This window comes from Pelodiscus sinensis, chromosome 6, assembly GCF_052426305.1.
Source record: "Pelodiscus sinensis isolate ZL-2025 chromosome 6, ASM5242630v1, whole genome shotgun sequence".
Classification (NCBI taxonomy): Eukaryota; Metazoa; Chordata; order Testudines; family Trionychidae; genus Pelodiscus; species Pelodiscus sinensis.
Genome location: NC_143057.1, coordinates 72749511 through 72773483, shown reverse-complemented (window position 1 = coordinate 72773483; position 23973 = coordinate 72749511). Strand labels below are relative to the sequence as shown.

The following is a 23973-nucleotide window of genomic DNA, read 5'->3' as shown; positions in this document are numbered from 1 at the left end:
AAAATTATCCTCTAAGTAGATGACCTGCAGAAACAGTGATGCTCATGACCCATCCTCATCTATAACTTATTTTGTATTCATTCTTCTTTATGCAGACAAAAATGGTGCAAAAATATAGTAGAGAGCGCAGTGTTAAAAACAGCTAAACAATGGTTCAACAGAATTGCTTAAAATGTGGAAAAATTGTTTAGAAAGATGGGAAAACAGAGTGTTTCTTGAAATATGTGGAAGCTCTACATTATAGGGCTAACCTTAACTGTAGCCCACAAAGGAAGCTCCAAAAAGTAATAAATTTGTAGTGTTCTTCTGGAAAAAAAACTCCCTGCAGTCTCTGCACTCAGTCCACTAATGTGGGTAAATTCAAGAGTTTGCCTGCCCAAACAGTGGTGTCCAAGAACTTGAGCTACTATTGTGTCTCCTTAACTCTCAGTGAAGGTAGCTCTTCCTCCTCCAGTCATTCTCTCTTCCTGGTGTGTTTTTGCTTTGGTCTTGCTTGCTGTATGTTGGTGGCAGCTTCTGGGATTAGAAGACACCACCGGAGTTATCATTGATATTGGATTGGGCAGTGGTGAGTACCACCATAGACAAGAAGCCTAGCCAAAGCTGGCACATGTGTTGGTGACAGCTAATGGGGCAAAGAGAGGGAAGTCAGTCTGCTGTGGTGACATTGGTGTACAATGAGAGCCTGGTAGGGGATAGACATGGGACAGTTACTGTAGAGCACCTGGACAGGGGATGAGAATTTGGATCAAAGAAACTATGAAGAAAGTAGGACTTTGTCACTTTAGAGTGACAGTGCCCTTCAGACTGCTTTCCCATTATATGGGCTCCTTTCTGATTTTCCATCAGGTTTCTCCTGCTGCCAACTTTACTCTGGGATACCTTGTCTTCTCTGGCACTCAGTCACCATAAGATTACTCCTCTGCTCTGGACCCTGTACCTGCACAGGTGCCCAGTAGTCCAGGATGAAAAACTGTCAAGCTGCTACCTCACAAAATGGAAAATATGCATTGCTATGTTCCAACACAGAAACCAAAGTAAGAGTTGAAGTCCCACCTCCTGTCTTTCATCACAGGGGAGAGATGCAAGGAGATTCGTCATCTGGAGAACAAGGACAAGGGAGTATCACTTTTGTGGGACTTTCTGAGAAAATCATTATTAAATAAAACCTATTGTGGTCAGATAGAATTGAGGATAGGTGATGAATTAAAATTGGGGAGTATACATATAATTTTGCCAAGAACACCCAACATATAGCTCCAGCCTTGTCTGCTGATGCTCTGAGAAAAAAGTTCCTTCTTCAGTGTTGGAACATAGCAACTCATATTACCCAGACTAGCCCAGTGGCATTTTAGACCACACCAGACTTACAATATTTGCATAGAATCTGTGGGCCTTTGAGTAGAGACTGACCAATACCATATGGCAAACAATGATAAAAACTAGAATTTGCTCTCTCAAACTCATTTTACTTTTGATCCAAGACAGGACTTGCAGTAAATTAGTGTATATAACTCATGTCCATGTATAACACGCACTTGTGTATTACCCACGGTTTTTCTTTCATGTGAAAAAAAAAAATCTTAGATTACCCACGGACGTACATAACCCACAGGTAATGAACTGCAGCTAAGGCTGCTGAGCAATAAGTACTACCCTATTACCGGTATATAAGCCCTACAAACCACACCATTTTAAACTTTAGTTTATAACAAACTAAACTAACAAACTTTAGTTTATAACAAAAATATTTGTAAGGATGCCCAAGCAAAAATCATATACAGCCAATTTTAAATTATCTGTTCTGACATATGCAGAAGAAAATGGCAATAGAGCAGCGGGGAGAAAGTTTTAAATCAACTAAAAGTCTGTTCGGGAGCGGAGAAAAGAAATAGCAAAGATTCAGAAAATAAATCCTTGGGAAAGAGCATGCCGAGGAAAGAAAGCCAAGTGACCAAACTAGAAGAAAACCTGGTGAAGTGGGTTCTTGCACAGAGAGAGATAGCCAACGTGCAGTATCGTGTTGATCTTGTCTTCTTTTAATTTGAGTAAAAATCAGCTTGTATAAGACATGGGCATATATACCCCACAGTGGAGGGAGGGATTGGGGTTTGTAAAAACATGTATAACCCACAGGTTATATTAGTTAATTCACGGTATTTATTAAGCACCAGACTAAGTGGCAGGTTAACTTTGCACGCAAATGATCTGGGTGTGTCTTGTAACAAAATTCTTCAACTCATCTGACAAGAGAAGAAAGGATTATGTCACAACAGAATAAATGCTAGAGTATTACAAATGGTTGGCACCTATAAGGTCAGAGAAAATGATTCCTCTTCTGTAAAAATATCCTAAGAAGGATGATCTGCAGCAGAGGACAGTGTCTTATGCTACAACTGGTAAAACCATTGAGATTGCCATTTTAATACCCCCTTGCTCCATACTGAAGACCTTCTCAGAAGCTACTTTTCAAGGTTCTCAATGTGTCTGATTATTTTTCATTCATATTAGACAAGTTTAAAGAACAGTTCTTTATTAATTCATGGAAATTCATATGCTGTTAAACTTATAAAAGTTAAAATCACTAATTAATAATAAACATCCTTTGAACTTACAATGTACAGAATATTTGGTTGACATCTCAAAGCATTTTAAAAAGGTGGGTGATAAGTTTACTGATAAGTACAAAGTGACTTGACTGAGGGTACACAGCAAGTAACAGAGAACCAGAAATAGAACCCAGATCCTCTGATTTCCTTGACTTTCTTTATCCAAAAGACCACCTTGCTTCACTAGATCAGTTAATTTTTTCATTAGGTAGTAATATTTGGTCAAACTTCCACATGATGTGCGTTGGTGAGCTCAGTTAAGACCATCACATGCAAAGATACGTCACAAACCTTGAAACCCACATGACAAATCTGCAGTTCTTAGTGAAAGAGAGGTACTAACACAATAATGATGGTTTTGAGCCATCAATTTCAAAGAATTACAGATGATGTCCCATCTTCCTCTTGATAAACTTCAGAAGCTCAGATAGAAGCATGCATATCATTAGGAAATAACATTACTAGAGTCAATTGAAATTATTTTGAGCTTTGTCTGAAGATTGAAGCCAGCAAGCTGACTATTTTGAGCTGCATCAAGTATCTACATCAGATGAGATATCAAATGTTCATTATTTTATTAGGATGGCTAGATAGCTAAGGGTAAATTTTCATGCAAGCAATGTGTTTTTGATGGAACAGTCACATAGGTAATGTTTAAATTTTTCTTTTCAGAGAAGTTTTCATTTTACCTAGGTATATTGCCATTTAAGAAAAAAGATATTTACATTTACTGGACATTTTTCATAAATTCAGCTTTAGGACTTAATGCATTTTGCCACCCTGCATCCCAAATCTTTAAATGACCCCAGTACTATATATGTGCAATAGCAGGATAAGAGATCTGCAAACTTCACTTTTTCCACTAGTAATTATAATTGCAGCATTATATGCTGCTTTTGTGACAGCAAAATGTAATATCTACATCAATTAAAGGAAAAAATAATAATTTACATGTAGAATGCCAAAATGGTATGCACAGTGGAAGATTTGTACATCTAAATCAAGCAAACAAAGTATCATGTATGCTTCCGTAGGCATATTTTTGAAAATCTGGCACAGAGTTTGTTATCAACATATGCAACTGTAAATAAATCTGCTGCTTTTTATGTCAAATACTTGAGTGTTCTGAGTTCCTGTATTCAGCTGAAGAGGAGATGGGAAAAAGTGTACATGAAAAGCTCCTTGAGTTGTACATGCTACTGAAAAGCTACTAAAGAAGATCAAAACAGACTGCAAGTATATCTCAAATATGCAATAATTTAATGTCTTAATTTTGCACCACATATTGTAATTTCAGTAACTAAAACATTGTCAAACTTCTGGCTTTTAAAAACTTTCAAGAAGGCTACCCACACAACAATTTTCACAGAACTTTCCTAACCAGTAAAATAAACAAAAACACATACACCTGCTTTGAGAATGGAGCTTGTTTTAATGTATTTTTAAAATTAGTTTCAACAAAAGTAGAAACATTTACTGAACAGCTGGGGGAAAAAAGTTCAAAATGGTTAGGAATAACTGTCCATCAAGCATCATGAACTGAAATGTCTTTGAAAGGCCATTGTATTTAAGTTGAGAGCTTCCATTTTTTAAACCTACTCCACTTTAAAATCTTGTCTTGAGTAAATTAAAAAATAAGTACAAGTATGTGCTTAAAGTAGTAAATACTTACAGTATCATGTTGCCTATTATCTTTCCCTGACAGGATCAAGAAGTGGTTCCATGTCAATAGTAACAATAAAGCAAGTGGTATCATGTAGAGCTCAAAGTTCCAAACCACAAAAAGAAAAAGCTAGAAGACAGAAGAGAGATAAATGTTTTAACACTGAATTTATTTACAGTAATGAGTTAAGTATTAAACTAATCTAAACAAACACAACACTATCTCTGAACACACACCTGGAAAGATTGATTAAGGATGTGGCTGAATGTGCAATCACAACCACCAGTTTGAAAGTTACTACACCTCTGAAAATTAGCTGTGACATATCTTGAAAGAAAACATTAAATTTCTACAAAGAAAAAATTAATCATTCCAAAATGTGAAAACAATTTGAATAGCCATTAAATACATATCACAGATTGTTTCCATCTACATATTACATATCTACATTACATATCAGAAATACCTCAGTAAATATATTTTTAACCTGGAGGAAAAAAGCAATTACAGGCAGTCCCCGGGTTACGTACAAGATAGGGACTGTAGGTTTGTTCTTAAGTTGAATCTGTATGTAAGTCGGAACTGGCATCCAGATTCAGCCGCTGCTGAAACTGACCGCCAGTTCAGACATACATACAGAATCAACTTAAGAACCCCAAGCATCCCCAAGTCAGCTGCTGCTGAAACTGATCAGCAGAAGCCCGGGGCAGAGCAACTCTGCCTCCGGCTTCCTGTAGTCAGCGCTGGTCAGTTTCAGCAGCAGCTGACTTGGGGACGCCTGGGGCAGAGCAGCTGGGGTGCTGCCGGGTTGGTCCAGTAGTGCCCAGAGCGGCGCTGCAGGACCAACCGGCAGCACCCCAGCTGCTCTGCCACAGGCGTCCGGAGAAAAGCCTAGTCTGCTTGGGGGGGAGAGGCGTACTAGCTGCGCCCCCCCCCCCCCCCCAGCAGACCAGGAAGACGCGGGAGGCGGACCGAGACGCACCGCGGTCCCGCCGCCTGGGTCCTCCGCGGCTTTGCTCCCAGTCTCCCTGGTCTGCTGGAGACCAGCAGACCAGGGAAACTGGGAGCAAAGCCTCTGAGGCCGCCAGCAGCGGGACAGCCGTGGGGTATCTGGGCTGTCCCGCTGCCGGCTTCCCCCAAGGCTTTGCAAAGCCGCGAGCCCCTCCACGGCTTTGCTCCGTGTCTTCCTGGTCTGCAGACCAGGGAGACGCGGAGAAAGCCCCAGAGCACACGGGCTGCAGGACCACGAGGTCCCGCAGTCCGTGTCCTCCGGGGCGAGCCCCGTTTGTAACTGCGGATCCGACGTAAGTCAGATCCGCGTAAGTCAGGGACTGCCTGTATAGGGTTTATTGAGATACTTTTTATGGCTCGTCTTAAAATACTAAAGAAAAAGTGAAGATGACACGTACATATGTTTGTTGAGATCTTTCTCTTCTCTTCCTGCTCTCACAATATTTTTAAAACACAAGAATAATAAAAAAAAAAATACTTCCTGGTTTTCATCTCACATGACAAAAATAATAGCTGAAAGCACAATGGAAAACAACACTGTTGCTGAATCTGCTCTAAGTCTTCAGTCATCATGTACTGGAAACGCTACATGCTTTTCTTCCAAAAACTACAAGGCACTGCCTTACATTTCTTCTGCTTTCCAAAATTAATTAAGGGCACTGGTTCCAGAACTATGGCAAACCCAAACCATAGCTACCAGACTGAAATTTTAAAAAAGCCAAACAAATAGCTCCTCCTGTTTAACTCTATTATTTCCATTTGATCAAGAACTAAAACAGGTATTTAATTATACCTTAAATTGAGGATTTGTTTAATAGAACCATAACATTATATCTCAAAAACTAATGCAAATTCTAGTGTAAAAACCTACATTTAAAAAAAAATCCACAGTAGCAGATCACCTAAATTTCTTCCTTCTTTGCCACTAAATGGACTATATGTGAATGTCTTGGAAAACTATAGGAAAAGGTTGATAGTTAATGAGATTTTTTGCAAATCTTCCTAGCCTTCATTTCACATCTGGGGACCATTAGATCGAGAGACAATCTTTCAAGAAAAATCCAGCTGCATATGTCTTTGTAAAATAAAAACATCCAGAATTGCACCTGGTGACCAGTGTCATCTATAGAATGTAGTGTGCTCCTGGTCTTTAGGGGTAGTCCCAAGCAGAATTTGCTGAAATAATGTAATTGGAAGACAGATAAAATTAACTATGGCAAAGTCCACATCCAGAAATAAAGGGTGAAATGAGGAAAAACATTATTGGTTATTGCTGCAAACTCTGAATCTCTGCATAAAAATGAAAGGACTCGCAGTTTGGGTTTTTGACATGAACAGAATAGCTATACATGGTCATCTCCTCAAAGTAATTTTCCTGGTCCACCAGGATTACTTCCATTTTGTCTGGACTGAGATTCAACCAGATGTCTCATTGAAGCGCCTGTCTCAGTCAGCCACTCATAAAGCAAGGGCACTACATTTGCTATGAAAATAAAATGAACAGCTATGGAAAAACAGGATAATGATAGTACCGCAGCTCAAACTGCCTCAGTATCTCCTCTCAGCAGAAAACTACAACAAACAAGACATGTAATAATTTAGAAACTCTCAATAGAAAGAGATTTTAAGATAGATGATCAAGCCTCAAAACTATCCAGGGCATAGTGTGAAAAAATAACGGTGATTTTTTTATTTTCCACAGAAAAAGCATCTTATAATATTTTTAAAAGAAAAGACTCTGTGTGAACATATTCCTTTAATTTCATTTCCTCCAGGAAAGAGAAGGGAAGCTACATATTCCTCCATTAAACTAGTATAGATAATACAGGAAAAACAGTTGGAAAAAGAGGATGAAGGTTCACTAGGCCCTATCCACTAAACATTCAATTGAACATGGATTGCATCTGCTATAATCTCTTTTCAAGAAATAATGTATCCTCTAAAGCTTAAAAGAAAAAGAAAAAAAAACCCTTCATTACTATGAAACAAGCCGACTATTTTAAGGGAGGAGTGAGTGTCCCATAGGTTATAGTTTAATATTGCTGCCGTTTGCTACATAAGAGGTATACATGGGAGGTCCCCCCCCCCTTTTTCCCCCCCTTGGAGGCAAGGATTTCAAGAATTACAGGAATGAACTGGTCATTTACATCACCTCAGTGGATACCCTTAGTGAGGAATAATATGTATAGCATTATTATTCAATGACACACGTGATTCTATCCCTGGTGTACCACACTTCAAAAAATAATTTAAGTTGGAATACTGAATATCCCATTCTTCTGCAAACTATAGCATTTTAAAAAGAAATCTCATCCAAAATGATTAACACTTCCCACTGTTCAGGAAAAAGAGCCTGCCCTTTCAGGATAGCAGCTGTGGATCATTAGCTTTCCAGTGATGAGATGCATTTGATGAGTATTTTTCTTTCTAATTAAGAGATGAGATTCTCTATTGGACTCTCTCTTCAGACAGAAGAGAAGAGAAAGCTCCCTGACTATGTGGAAAGGCCATATCCTACAGAACAATTATTTTAGATGTCTTTATCTACTCCCTTTCAATTTCATTTTTGTAACTGAACCTATATATTTGCGCCCAAGCCTTCATAGCCTTTACTCATTTGTCACGCAAGCTTTCCACTACCATATTACCCCTATTTTACTAGAATTAAAATTATTCAATCATTTTACTACTATGGAAGGAAACTCTGAAAAACAGACATGTCCTTGATACTATGGCCCATGTGTTCAGATACAGCTGAAAGTGCAGGGAGGGAAGGTGCAAACATGGCTATAAATTACCTTTGTGCTCCCTAAACCTGGGTTGGCTATGCTAGGGTAGTTCTCCAGGATTAATTACATTAGAAAACTGAGGTTAAGGCATGATCATGCAACCTTCATTAATAAATGTAATTTTTACTCCAATAAAATGTTCACTGATGCAAGTGATATTTCTCTCATAAGTAATGGATGTACTGTATTATTGACCCCCTAAAGACTTACTCTGTATGAGGATTGGGGTCTTTGCTACAGCCAGGCATGGAGCCTATGTTTGTGACTCCAAGTCCTGTGCTTTATATAGAACATCATTATTTTGCCCTTTTTAGCTTAGAAGTATTATTGAGGGTACTATTCTCATCTCATGTTTTTGGACTCTTAGATGCGCTCTCAGAAAATGGAAAGAAAACCTGCATAATGTATTGCTTGGATCTTCAATTATGTGCTGTAAATGTTGAGGCTTCAATGAACTAGTGCATGTTCTCTTCACTGTAAAAACACTTGAAAGAGTTGTTTTAGTTGAACTTAGCCTGTAGTCTGTTGCCTGTTCCATTACAAACCAAAAATAATTAAACAAACAAACAAAAAAATCAGAACAAAGGGAATTGAAGTACAAGCAGTCCCCGGGTTACGTACAAGATAGGGACTGTAGGTTTGTTCTTAAGTTGAATTTGTATGTAAGTCGGAACTGGTACATACTGTAAGGGAAACTCTAGCCAAACATTTCTCCAGAGCTCAGTTTTATTCTCCCACACCTCACTTCCCTCAGTCCTTTATTTACAAGCTGAGGCGTCTACTGAGAAAAGCCGCTCCGCATCTCCCTGGTCTGCTAGGGTGAAGCAGCTAGTGCAGGGTTGCCTCACCCCATTTGTAAGTAGGGATCCAATGTAAGTCGGATCCATGTAACCTGGGGACTGCCTGTACTGACTTTTTGGTCAATTCCCATCTCAGCACCAGTGATATTTTTAAAAAGCATTTTCTTTCATTAGATCCCATACATCCTGCAAATGTTAACGTAAATACACAGTGGACAAAATCAGGGAGGTGAGCAGAAAGTGTTTTATAAATAGTTTTTCAGTCTGATAACCTCATCACAAGGTGTAGGAGAAATTCAAGAGGTCTGAATCTTAGTCACATCATATAAATCTACAGTATGCAAAAGTAGCTTGGAAAAGAGTGAAAACATGATGTGATAGATAAAAATATCAGGAGTCATGAGGAAACAGAGCTTTTCCTAGCCACCCCACTCTCAAATTTGTAATCTGACCTTGAATAAGCCACAGCCTCTTACCTCAGCTTCCCCCATTAAGAAATACCAGGAAAGTGTTCTAGGTCCATTAAAGAGCTATGAATAAGCATATCTGAGGAAGTGGGTTCCAGCCCATGAAAGCGTCCATCCAAATAAATTTGTTAGTCTTTAAAATACCACAGGACTCCTCATTGTTGTTGCCTCTCTAGACAAACAACTTAGCTTTTTTTTGTATACCACACCTAATATTATTAATACTATTTCTCAACAGGCAGGACGGTTTTGGTCTTGATCTTTGCATGATAGCTTGTATTATAAGTCAATAGTTATATTGCATTTAAATTCTTTCATGTAACCATGGTTTGACTACAGCTGTTAAAAAAGTAAGTATAAGAATTAGATTCGACTCATTTGACGTATTTCAACCCACCCAATCTTCTTTTGAAGCATCTCTATAGCTAAATGGACTTATTTCACCTGAACAACCTCAAAAATGATGCTATCATCCAATCATAATATAATGTAGGCTACCTGTGTCTTGACAAGTTTGTCAGCACCAATATAACCTGACAGCTAGAGGCTTGAAAGATTTTTATTTAAATTTAGATTCCCCCCCACTTACAACTTGTACTGACATTTCACATCATTTTAAAGAAGTCAAAGATGAAAGTGCTATGACTTTGCTTTGAGGATACTGACAATTCCAAAAAAAGTGAGCCTCAGTGTCTGAATACGAGCATCATGTTAACAGTTTGTGAATTACTGATGTAAAATTCATGCCATTTATTACTTTCATTTAACAAAAGTTAGGTAAAAATAAAAATGGCATATTTACAAGGAAATCTTCACAAAGTGTTGACTCTCTCTTGGGTCACTTTTTCCCCACTGATGAATTTTTGAGCTGTATTAATGCAAGTAGCCAGGCTGAAAATCTAAAGCTTGGTTCATTGAAAAGATCAATGTATACAGGTTCTACCACCATTCTAGACTGCAGTCCAATACATATTTGTTCTCTCATTTACAAAACACGAAATTAAGAGAAATTTGTCTTAGGCAGAGTAATGCCAAACATAACGGTATCAAGTAACCACTGGTCTATAAAGCTACATTGGGAACTAGATCAAAGGAATGCCTCAGAATAAAGCTATTAGGTTCACTGCACCCAGACCCTTTTTAGGGCTCCATTTCCCCAACAGTCTCAAATTTTCTCTTGAATGACCCATGTCTTCTCTGCAACATTACCTAGCAAAATCATGCTATATATTAATTATTTTAAATGTTAAAGTGCTTTTAATGCCTCTCAATTTGTTTTTGTTTTACTTTTCCATATGTATCTTTAACAGTTACAGTTTTCAATGCAGCACTGAAGAGGGGGTAATGACTGCCTAAAAGATTCAAGACATTATACAATTCAGTTATATCCCTATTAAGTGTCTGATCTTTCTCTATGCACACAAAATACTGCATTTTAAGTCTTCCTTCATTACATATACCTTCTGGGTTTAAGATCAATCTAATTCTTCTTGCCTCTTGAACTCTCTCAATCACTGTTTAAAACAATTACAGAACTGAACATGCTATTCATTTCAAAATGCTTTGATACAAAAAATAACATTTCTGTACAATACACTTTTGCATTTTAGACACATTTTCTAAACACAGATCTATTTCACAACATTGTCTCTATTTTTACATAGGAATTTACTGCTTTAAATTTTCAGCAGGTTCTTTACAATTTCAGGATTTGCGCTGATAGGAGGAGGTACTGAATGTGGAAAGGACTAAATGTGTATGACTTTACAACACATGCAAAATGAAAATTTCTTTCCCATAATAATCCAGGTGAAAATAGTTATGAATTACTTAGCTATCTCTATGGGCTCACAGCAATAATCAAATATACATGATCAATATGTATAACCATTTTATGACTTAGCTACACGCAAAAGTTGCATCACTTTGTCTGCTTTAACTATATTGGTATAACTCCAGCCCAGCATTCAAAGAGAATAAACTTATCAGTACTAAGTACTTTTATGTCAGTATAACTGTGCCCACACTAGGAGTTGTACCTGTTAAACTATTAAACCATCACACTTAGGTTTACCAACTTTCTAAGTGCACAGTATTAAGGATCTCTGCCCTTGCCCCTTCTCCAATACCCCACCCCTGCAAGTCACTCCATCCCCCGTCTCCCCAGTGCTCACTCTCCCCCACCCTAACTCATTTTCCCAGTGCTGGGACAGGCAGTTGGCATGAGAGCTCTGTCTGGAGGTGCAGGCACTGGGAATGAATGGTTTAGGGTGCAGAAGGCGGCTTTGCACTGGGTTTGGGGATTGAGTGCAGGGGAGTGAGGGCTCTGGGTTGGGGCCAGGGAATTTGTAGTGCAGAAGAGGGTTTGGGCTCTGGCTAGGAGGTAAGGGCTCTGAAGTTGGGTCAGTGATGTGGGGTTTAAGGTACAGGAAGAGGCTCATGGCTGTAGGCATGGGGTGAAGGCTCTGAGTTTGGGTGCAAAAGGCAGGGCGTGGGAGGGTGGGGTCCTATTGGCACTTACAGCAGCTCTCAGGAAGTGGCTGCCAGGTCTCTGGGGCACTTAGGCACATGGTGGGTGGCCAGGGAGGCTCTGTGCACTGCCTACAATCACTGCTCCTGCAGCTTCCATTGGACACAGTTCCTGGCCAATGGGAGCTGCAGGGATAGCATCTGCAAGCATGAGGGCAGCACATGGAGCCTCCCTGGCTGTCCCTGAGATTAAGGGCCCACAGGGACCTGCCAGCAACTCCAGAAGCCCATGGTAGGAGGGACTCTCTCTTAGCTCTGAGCATGTACAACTGACTGGTCTCAAAGATCCAGAGAGCAGATCCCTTTTCAACCCATCATTCCCATAAAAAAAACTGGATGCCTGGCAATTTTGATATCACTTCTAACCAAAAGAATGATGCTGGTACATCATTATATGAGTTTAGTCCAGCCCTCAGTTTGTGTCATCTTGCTGTTGTAACTACTTTGGCCTGGCCTACACTTAATATATCTATGTTGGGAAAAGCAACATACAAAAAGAGATACAATTATACCAATACAACCGTGCTCTTATACCAATAGAGCTGCATCCACATTAGAGAGTTTTGCAGGGTCAGCTATAGTGGTATAGCCTTCCAAATTTTCCTAGTGTAGACAACATTTACCATAATAATGTTGGGTGACATTCACTGTTTTCTCCAAAAACTTTTGTAATTGTGTGGAAACTCAGTGGGGCTGATTCAACTTCAGGCAAGTTGTACAAATGCACTCCCCTTCTGTGGCCATTTTCCCAGTAATGTAGGTTGGAGGAATCTTGGTGAGTTCCTTCTTCAAGCTATTGAAAAAGTTTGTTTTTTTTTTTTTTTTTTTCCAATTCAACTATAGTCCAAGCTTCATTTAAATGGCTTGTTAGCTACTCAGTTCCTTCTGCCTGGTCAGTTTCATATGCCATTTCATCTTCAACAGCTTTTTCGCCAAGCCCCAAATTATAACCTACTACAGAAATCCTTCCCATAGCAATTCACTGGCCCAGTAGGCCTTGATCCCCAAACATATCGCTAGGGACACAGCAAAACTACACAGCATTTCAAGACAGGATTTCAATGTACAATTATGGAATTATACAATTATAGAAAACACCACTTTGATTCTTGAAAGATAGTGCTCGATTTTTCTACCTCTATCTCAAATAACCCATGACTATCTAAACATAGAGAAATAAATGAAATATCTGCATTTCTTTTTCCTGAATAAAATGAGTTTTTACTTCCAAAAGTTATGTATAAATGTACCCATAAATGTACACAGGATAATGTCAACATAAATGTACATTTATTAAAAGCCTTTATTATTACTGGAACAAACATGTTCGAACAAAGAATCTCCCTCCAAATGTACAGAACAGTTATAATTAGGATTCAAAGCCACCGGGTTAAGAGGAATGTGGACAGTCTAATCCTTTCTTTGTAGCTTTGATTTTGTCTGTACACTAAGATATTTTCTAAATGATTAGGTACCAAAAATCATAGATCATAGAATACTACAAGTGGAAGGAATCTCGAGAGATCATCAAGTCCAGTCCCCTGCACTCACAGCAGGACCAAGCACCATCTAGATCATCCCTGATAGATGTCTATCCAATCTGCTCTCAAATATCTTCAGAGATGAAGATTCCACAACCTCCCTAAGCAGTTTACTCCAGTGTTTAAATACCTCGACAGTTAGGAAGTTTTTCCTAATGTCCAACCTAAACCTCCCTTGCTGCAGTTTAAGCCCATTGCTTCTTGTTCTATCATCAGAGGCCAAGAAGAACAATTTTTCTCCCTCATCCTTATGACACCCTTTTAGATACCTGAAAACTGCTATCATGTCCCCTCTTAGCATTCTCCTTTCCAAACTAAAAAGTCCAATTATTTCAGTTTTCCTTCATAGGTCATATTCTCTAGACTTCTAATCATTCTTATTGCTCTTCGCTGGACTTTCTCCAATTCTCCACATCTTTCTTGAAATATGGTGCCCAGAACTGAACACAATACTCCAATTGAGGCCTAATCAGCACAGAGTGGAGTGGAAGAATGACTTCCTGTGTCTTGCTCACAACATTCCTGTTAATGCATCCCAGAATCACATTTGCTTTTTTTGCAACAGTATTACACTGTTGACTCGTTTAGTTTGTGGTCCATTATGACCCCTAGATCCCTTTCTGCAGAATTCCTTCCTAGATAATCGCTTTCCATTCTGTATGTTTGAAACTGGTTGTTCCTCCCTAAGTGGAGTACTTTGCTTTTTTCCTTATTTGTCATTTTATTTCCCTCAGACCATTGCTTCAGTTGTCCAGATCATTTTGAATTATGACCCTATCCCCCAAAGCACTTGTAATCCCTCCCAGGTTGGTTTCATTTGCAAACTTAATAATCGTACTCTTTATGCCATCACCTAAGTAGTTGATGAATATATCGCACAGAACCAATCCCAAAACAGACCCCTGTGGAATCCTACTTGTTATGCCCTTCCAGCAAGATTGTAAACCATTAATAAGTATTCTCTGAGAACAGCTATTCGGCCAGTTATTTACCCACCTTATAGTATCCCCATCTATGTGGTATTTCCCTAATTTATTGATAAGGTGGTCATGCAGGACCATACCAAATGCTTTACTGAAGTCTCGGTATGCCACATCCATCTCTTCCCCCTTCTCTACAAGGCTTGTCATCTCATTAAAAAAAATTAAAAACAACAAATACTCTTGCAATACCTTAGAGACTAACAAAAATGTAGATGGTAGTCTCTCAGGTGCTGCAAGACTATTATTATACAAATTGGTTACATTGATGCTCAGGGGAATTTGTTCCTGCAAAGTACTGCTTTTCCAAATATAGCCATTCATTCATATCCTGAATTTTATATCATTCACTTTCCTCCTCCCTCAAAAGAGAAGTAGGAAGATCAAGTTTTTATACCCAGGAGAAATAATTCAATTGCTGCTATATGTGGATTTGTTTACATTTCTATTCTTTTTTTAAAGTTTTGAACATTAGGCCAATCCTGCAAGGTGCAGATTAGGCCCAATAAGAGTTAATATCAAAGTAATTTGAAATAATGTGGATTTATTTTAATTCTTCAGGATTCAATCCTACCTTAGTGAGCTTTCCATGATGATTTTCATCAGGCTCCTAATTTATGACCTGCTCTTGTTTACTGTTAAACACTGGCCTAGAATACTGGCTAGAACTAACTGCTAAACATACATATCTTCAGCACTGTTTGTTCTCCATTCTCCCAAAATACTTAATTGGAAAGTCATTCAGAAGTTGTTACCTTTTTTGCTATATTCCACTGTAAACATATTTTAAGGAATAATAATATATTTCAGTTATCTTACCCCCCCTTTATAACATTATCTCCCAGTCCGTCTTGGAATTTTCTAATTTTCTCCTTCACTCTTATTTCCTCAGTTTTGGAAAAAACTTCCCGAGTTATGTTTAGTATCTCTAGCAATGTCCGTATGTTTCTCTGCAATTCAAATATTAATCTTAGGCTGATTTAAGAGAATTATCTTTATAGTATTTTAGTCTTGTTTATAATGCCTAAAGGGGAAAATATTTTTTTCTTGATTGATCTGTTATATAATTCTGAAGATTTCTATATGTTTGTATACTAGAAATATGTTTCTCTTCTATGTTTACCAAAGCTCTAAACACTCTTGTATTGAAAAAGCTGCTGTAATAAGAAGTCAACAGGGAATACCAGTTTTGACAGCTAAGCAAGTCAGGCTCCAACTGTTCAAACAGTCTGAATTCTATAGTAAAAATAAAAAAAAATAAAAATAAAGGCCCTAAGCCAAGGCTACTGAGACAAGCAGGCATTTTTAGCTCACTTGTAGGATGACGAATACAATTCTACAATCCTTTCTTCAAAGAAAATGCAGCAAAACATAATAATGTAAGCTCTTTCAAACCTGGGTTTTCTTTAGGAAAATACATAGATTTAGAGGAAGCAAAAGTACATTCAGGTAGAAGTAAAAAACACGAGTGCTATAAATAAAATACTGACATCTGTTATTAACATAAATGGTGGCAATAATGTCCTATAGACTTTTCATTGGACATATTTACCACTGTACCAGAAAAGGAATGGATGACAATGTTGTTAGTACCGTATATTCCGGCGTACAAGACGACTTTTGATGTTAAAAAACATCCCCCAAAAATCGGGGGTTGTCTTGTACGCCGGGTATACATCCTAGGCGTGCCTGGGCTCCCGCCCCCCCCCCCCGCCGGCTTTCCCCGAGGCTTTGCAAAGCTGCTGCGGCTTTGCTCCCGGTGCCTCTGGTCTGCTGGGGACCGTCTCCAGCAGACCAGGGACACCGGGAGCAAAGGAGGCGGAGGGGCGCTGGGGTATAAGATGAAACCCTATCTTTTAATTAAAAAATTAGGGGGTCGTCTTATACGCCCAGTCGCCCTATACACCGGAAAATACGGTATTTATTTTCCCATCCAGAGGTTAAGAACAACTAAGATATTAGGTATTAACTAGGACTTCATTTTATTTCCTAGTGCCTTCACTAGACTCAGTCCCCACTCCCCTTTGCAGCAAAAAGAGACTTGTGTAGCCCTTGCACCTAGGGCCGGATTAAGGGGGGGAGGGTTAGGGAACTAGCCAGGCAGCTGCCCGGGGCGCCAACCTATGGGGAGTGCCTGATGGCAGCTGTAAGGGGTGCTACGTGGCCGGTGCAGCACCCTTTACAGCTGCCATGCACCCGATTGCAGCTGTAAGGTGCACAGTGCACCGGGGGCGGGGCTGCACATGCGTTGCTCACTCGCTGCCCGGGGCACAGGAATGGCTTGAGCCGGCCCTGCTTGCACCACATTTGGAGACAGGATGCATGTTCAAAGCCAAGAAAGGAAGGATCAGAGAATGGTTCACTTCAATGATCTAGCATTCTTCCTGATGGTACTGTAACAGGGTCAGCTACCCCTTGTGCGTCCCCTCCTAGCCAGGAATCACAATAGATGCAATCTGCAGCCACTCTCTCCAAGACCCTTAAGAACTTGCTCACTTCAAACAGTAGCTCAAAAAGTCCCCTTGTAGGGGTTACATTTGTTAAATCCTCCAGTATGTACTGGCTAACTTGTCCCAATCTTAATTCTATGTTTCACTCCTGGAAGTCCAAACCCCTTCCCTCCCCCCTCTCGTTTTCCGAAGTTTCAGCTAGATATAGCCCCTCCTCCCTGATGGCCTGTCTTGTGTTTCCCAGCTCCTACTGGCTGGAGTTTGCTTTTTTCCTTAAGTAGTCTCAAATCGTACCCTTCACCCCATGGACTCAGGACCCTGCAAGAACCTTTTTGTTCCCTTCTGTATGTCCAGACACAGTTCCAGTGTTCTGGGCTTCCCCCTTTCAGTGCAGCTTCCTATTGCTTTTATACTGCAGTCATCTAATTCTTCTCAGGTTGGGCTTATTCTGTAATCACAGCAATTTAGTACCAGCTGTCCAGTCCAGAGAGCAAGTCAGTCTGTTCCTGGTATAAATTACAGGATCCCTGGGCCCAGGCTTGTAGGAGCTAGCAGTGGCAAAGGGAGTATGACTATATTCATCTCAGCTGTATGAAAGTCAGCTGCTTCTGAGTGTTAAGCTCTGTATCAGAATCCCAATTGCATTCCAAAAGACTAGAGAAAGAGACACATTCTAAATAGATTGAGATAGCAAGCAATAGAGGACAGGGCCTTGTACAGGTGAGAATGAAGACTATTCTAGTTGCGCATATTTGGTGATGGCTGTGATACCTTTCGTGAAAAGTCTTTGTGAACACCCACATAACAGGTGCACATACCAATTTAGCTTACAACTATTAATTGCTGGGAAAGGTGGAGATTAGAAGCAGTTGGACTTTTAAAATGAAATATGTTCACCAGGTAAAGGAAACGTGTGCAGACAAAAATATAAAGAGTTTGCTTAGCAAAGCCAAGTAGAAGTCTAGTGTTTCCTTGGGGCTTATTACTAAAGGAACAACATGACATTTGGGGAGAGTTAAGAAATGGATGTTATAAAATAAGTAGCTGTTATAAAAGTTTGTCAGGTGGGGACTGAATGGAAAATGAAGATGGAGAACAACCATGAGTGGGTAGAAAAAGAGGCAGAAAGCTTGGTGGTCAGGAGAACTGGGAAGGACAGAGATTAGAAGAAAACATGTCATGAAAATAGAGATCTAGTTGTATTATAATCATGCTGACTAACTCTTAATTTTGGCATGAGATCTTATATATTTTCAATTCAATTTGTTAATGTTCACTCATCAACTTGTAGTCCTGCCCATTCTGCTAGGAAAAATTCTCTTCCCATTCATGCCACAGACACAGCAGGAAAGCTCTTTGAAAGAGATCAGCAATAATTTATTGGTAATGCTGGTCAGTGAGACTGACTTTGTTTTGTTGGGTTTGTTTTCCTCACTATATTACATCAAGCAAGCAGAAATGAAAACTGATGATCACAGCAGGAAGAGTGAAATAAAGCTGGAAACTGCTTCCCACTGTTTTTGTTCAAGCACTTAAAGTATTGCTGAACAATCCTGTATTTTTGTACAATTACAAAACAATCTTGCCATTCCAATTGCTTCTTTATAATGAAACTTATCAATGTGTTTTTACATGAACTAAATTAAATCAAGTATAGAAAAGACAGGTGTGCACAGGCTGATTTCCCATTTTTAGGGGTTTTTTTTTAAGTCACCAAATGCTGCAATCTAAGCTGGCTTCCTCTTTACAGTCAGCTTTCTCTGCTACATTAGCTCACAGGGAGACAGGTGTGGCTTTGTGCACAAAGTATATGACACTTTGCTGAATCCTGCTTACCTTTCAATAGTTCACTGTTTCAGCTACATTACACGCTTCATGTATTTATACTTTTTCATTCCTATCAGGTTTAGTCATACTTTGTCAAAGAAATGTTAGAAGACATCTTACTCTGATTATTTATACATTTATTGAACAAGCTACACCATCAATAACATTGTATTATAGATATAATTTTAAAGTAAATCTCATAAAGGTAGGAAACAGAATTCACAGTAGGAGCTGACTACAAAATATAATGGACCCTTTCTTCCTAGCACTGACTTTGTAGCATGGACAGCATCTTTCTAACAATTTATTTATATATAGTCAAATAGGAGAAAATTGTTATCCTTACAAGACATCAGGAAGTTGAACATTTCAAAAGCTTAAGCAAGCAGAGTCTAAAATTGGAGGTTTTGGTTTGCTTATATGTTATGTGCAAGATTTGTTAATTCAATGTCAGGATTATTTCAGCCAAACCAGGACATCTGGTTATGGTACAATGAGGAGCACTGATAGTGCCCATTATATGCAGGTTGTCTAAATTTGCCATTATAAAAGATTCTTGCAATTTTCTGATCAACTAACACCTGTTCTGTTTAAAACAGGCTTTTGAAATTCAGCAGAAAGACACACATGGCCAGAGGAGTACTTTTTCTTTATCCCATTAAATTACAGAGTTAGTGGAGTTAGAAATTGTTCAATATGACCGCTCGTATATCATTTCAACCAGACTGGGCATTGTCTCAATGACCTCACTACATGTATATTACTTCAAAGAGACTTACACCAGACTATGAAGGGAACCCTCAGAACGTTCATTCATGCTTAAATTTGACACTTTATGAATGGGCCTTAACAAAGATGCTAACTACCTTACCCATTACAAAGATAGCTAACCTCCCCCACTCAGACCTCCCAGTTCTAAAATCTGATTTGTCAATTTTATATGTCTTCACTTTTTTTTTAAATTGTATCTCTTTGCTATATATGGTCATGCCAATTTTCTTCCACAATTTGATCTGAGGAAGTGGGTCTGGCCCATGAAAGCTCATCACCTAATAAACCATCTTGTTAGTCTTTCAAGTGCTGCATAGTCCTGTCTTTTGTTTCAGCAAGACCAGACTAACACAGCTACATCTCTATTACTGTAACTCTAGGCTGTTTTCCAGTAGAACAGCCACTAGAGGGCAACAAGATGCACTTTGCCAGCTATTTGCTAGATAGCAGGGGAATGTTGAGACTCAACAATTCAATTCCTGTTTTATTGGGGTGTGTTCTCTATTGGTTATAGATTCTTCTGTCCTATTCCTCCACTTTCTCTTTGCACTGCTTTACTCCGGACTTCCTCCTCAGTTCTTGATCTGGTAATTTCCAGCTGATCTCCCTTCAGTTTCTGCTTGTCCTGTCACTGCTTCACTCCTGATCCTGTCCTACATCCCTGCTCATATTCCTCTCCTCCTCTCTGCTCTTATTCTTCCTCATTCCCTGACTCTCACCCTTTTTGTGCTATCTGATCCTCCCTTGGTCCCTCTCCCCACATCTTCTTTCCTGTCCTCACTTCCTTTCTTTGCTGCTGTCCCCAGCTGTTGCCCCCCTCCCTCCAGCCTATTCTTTCCCTTTCCTCTGCAGTTGTCTCTTTCTCCAGTCTTTCTTATTAGGCCTCTGTTCCTAGTCCCCTACAGCCTGCATTACTTCTCCCTTTCTCCTCATCACCTCACATTCAAGTCAGGATCCTTCTTTCTTCCCCTCAGTGTTGCAGGACACCAGCATGCAACACACAAAATGCAGAAGAGACAGTCCCTGCTCTCAGTTCCTATGCATAGCAGTCCTCAGGAACTGGGAGGAGCACCTGCAGGGAAAGTCTTGCTTATTCCCTGGAGCCCCACACTGGAACATGCTCAGTCACTCTGCCAAAGGGACATGGCCAGTGAACATGGACTCTTTTGGGATTATAGCTAAGAGCCTATAGTCTGTACTGTGCATAGGTTAATGGATAATTTTTAAAATGCTCATAAATTGGCCAATTTTGAATATTTTCATGGGTCTGACAAAAAACACTCCCTTCACACAGAATGAGCCCCCTACCAACTTTGAAGTTCCTAATCCAAATATTGGAGTTGCTAAAGTTTCACAATTAATTGGCTGAAAGTATTTTAACATGGGCAAACCAATGTTTTCAGAAACTGATTTTTTTTTTAGCAGAAACATCTGAAAAAAGTTGGAACAAAGTTAAAATTTGTCAAGAGTTATAAGCAACTAAGAGTAGAGTCTCATAATGCAAAGTGTTAAGCAACCTTAACTACAGACAGCACTACCACCATCATCTGTAATAAATATTAGACATAATGATTTGAGATTAAAAGGATTGGAAAATAAGATCACAGGAGTCCCACATTAATCAAAGATACCTTCCTCTAGTTTCCAGTTTTTACCAAGCTATTTTATCAAAATAACGGCAAACCATGAATGTCCCTTTAGATATCTTCATAGTGTTCAAACTCCTAAACAACATACATGCCAAGCTCATTTCTCCAGAGCTCACCTTCTGATCAAACCTGTTTCCTACTCCCTTTTCTAAGGCTTTGGAGTAACAAAGCACAGCAGCAACTCATTGTCTGAAGTCTGTCTCCACAGTCTTAAGAGCACTACTGAGTAGGGGTCAAGAACGCAAGACAACCGTTAGGGGCACCAGCCACACACACACACCCCATTATAGGAAGCAGTGAATGAGCCTTAATGAAAACATTTAAGTAACAATCATCTTCAGATGCAGAGGCCTGGCTTGGTTTACCATGTTTGGTTTAATTTTTTATTTAAGTACTACTAGTCATCTTTAACTCAAAATATAAACGAGACCCCAACTGCCTCACACTACAAAACTACCAATATTAAAAACTTGAGTCTTACTATTATTGTCCATTGGTTTTTCCTAGGTTGATGGGACCCTCAGATGACCGGAATTTTTAGATAACCAGAATGCCCTAATCCCCAAGCGTGCTGGATAACACAGGTTTTACTGTAGTTATATTTTCCTACCTCTATTATGCGTCTGACAAATATTGTAGGCTAAATACTGTTCTCAGTTTCACCTGTCTGGGACTGAGTCTCCATTGCTTTGGACCTTGTGTAATCATTTAAAGTTGTGAAACGGGAGTGTAAAATACCACAAATGAGAGCCTCACACCCCTGGCACACTCCCTCCGCACAGGTATAAAAGACTATAGAAAGTGCTAGGCAGAGGAAAACTCAGGCTCATATTCTCATGTACAGGTGAGAAGAGCACACAATGTAGCTTAGGAGTGATGGGTGAAGAGGACTTTTGCAGGCCTCCATTCTGCCGCATGAGCTTTGTTGACTGTTAATGACTTCATGAAACCAACATGGCAACTTGAGATGAATGGTGTGTACACAAGCCTCAACTCTACCCCTTTTTACTTGCTATAACCTCTATACCCTCAGGAGGGAGATGATGCACAAACCTCTAGACTGATTCTGCACCACTAAGGCATGGTGGGGTGATCTTCCCATGGCCAACTATGTTGCTTTAGGGCCACTTCGTACTAAATAAGCAGAGTGATATGGCTGCACTGCAGGTAAAAATCTAGGATTAATTCCTTTAGAACCATTTGTGATACAGCATAAGTACAGAGTGGAACAGGTGTATTAAATGGTACTGATGTAAGTGATACAAGGTTTTGTGAAAGTTAATGCTGGCCCGAGCTACCTGCAAGTTTTCTTTGGAAGCTATACTTTGACCCCAAGTCTGACACTTCTCCCAGCTCTCTATGCTTAACTCACACTATTATTTATGTTGCATCGTTGTATGGTTCCAGATGGCTGTGTCTTTGATACCCAGCTATATTTTTTAACATTTGATTAATCTGTTTTCCCCTTACTACCTTCCTCACATGCAGAGGGATTATGTTAAAGAATAAATGAACAGAATCAGGAACTAGCAGGCAGTTAAAAGCCTGCCCAAAAAATCAGTTGAGAACAGTAGGAAATATCAGCATTGAAAAAGCCTAGGGCTTTCATTTGAGGCTATTTTAGAGCATCTTTCTGTAATCGCTTTCTCCAATTTTAAAGAAAGGTTTGCATTAAAAAATTCATACCACTTTATCTGAAGGGCCTTTGTCCTTTAGAAGCTTAACAGATTTGTGTCTCTTTTCTAATAATTTTTTTCATTCTGAAATATCCAGTAAGCCAAGATTCTTAATTTTTGTTGTTATTGGCTTCATTCCCAGTTAATCAATATGTGGTTACTTTTGAAAACTAATGTAAACATTTCAGGAAAATACCATACTATTTAATTTTCAGATTAAATTCCAGGTTTAGTTTAAAAAAAAAAAATCAGTGTTTCACCTTCTCTGTACTATACGGGCTTTGTCAGGCTACAAGCAAACAATCTTGTTAAAAACTTGGTCGAGCAGTCTTTTTTCCACCGTGTGGTCAGTATGTAAAACTTTGTGTGTACTACCTTAGTGTCGTATATTAAGGCACTATCGCATTTTACTAGTCAGTAAAATAGCTGTCAACAGTTCAAAGGTCTTTAGGAATATCCTTAAGATTTTACATAAATCCTTCAGCGTACCTTACATCAAATCCTGCTACAACATTCTCACCATAATGAAGTGATGTGAACCAAATAGTGTTTGAGATTTTTATGCAGAGGGGAGGTTCAGTGTTGGGAATTTATACCAGAACTACATATCATTCATTAGGCCACCTATCAGACTCCTACTAGTGCATACAGTCTGCATGTGTTTAAGAAGAGATTTTAAATTAGTGTGAAAGATATATACCCTACATATTAAATGTTATGAAAAAATGTATTGTGTCATGTGACCTATTGGCTAAAATACTGCAGGTTCTTATTTTAAAATATATCACCAGTAATCAAAAGAAACTCAAATTAGAACACTCTCCACATACAATAAAGCATTTTTTTGACACAAATGTCTCCAGATTTGCCATATTTGCAGTCCAAGAAAATATAGTGAAAGGCAACAGAGAACAATACAAAGGGAAATAAAAAGCAAGAAAGCAAGCAAAAAAATCTGTTTCATAATTATGCTACAGAGTATCTTATTAGCGAGCCCAATCCTAACCTGCTCTATCACATTGGCATTTGACATGCCATTCTAATGGATGAACAGGTATTTGAGTTTTGACTTAATGGCACCATCTGAAAAATGTGAAAACTCCCTAAGGTAAAATTTAAGATCCTGGTTTTCTGCTGAAGCAGGTGAACTCTAATTGCAAATGCGGATTTCAATGACTTTCTATCCAGGTTCTTATAGTATATCCATACCA

At 39.1% G+C, this 23973-nt stretch overlaps 1 protein-coding gene across 4 annotated transcripts in view; it reads right to left on the bottom strand.

Moving 5' to 3' along the window:
* MCTP1 (multiple C2 and transmembrane domain containing 1) overlaps positions 1–23973 on the bottom strand; it is a 395876-nt gene that overhangs the window by 70341 nt on the left and 301562 nt on the right. For all 4 annotated transcript variants that reach the window (XM_075932144.2, XM_075932145.2, XM_089779319.1 and 1 more), the window contains one exon: positions 4282–4401. In XM_075932144.2, coding sequence (XP_075788259.2) covers positions 4282–4401 — 120 coding nt within the window. The remainder of the gene's footprint in view (positions 1–4281; positions 4402–23973) is intronic.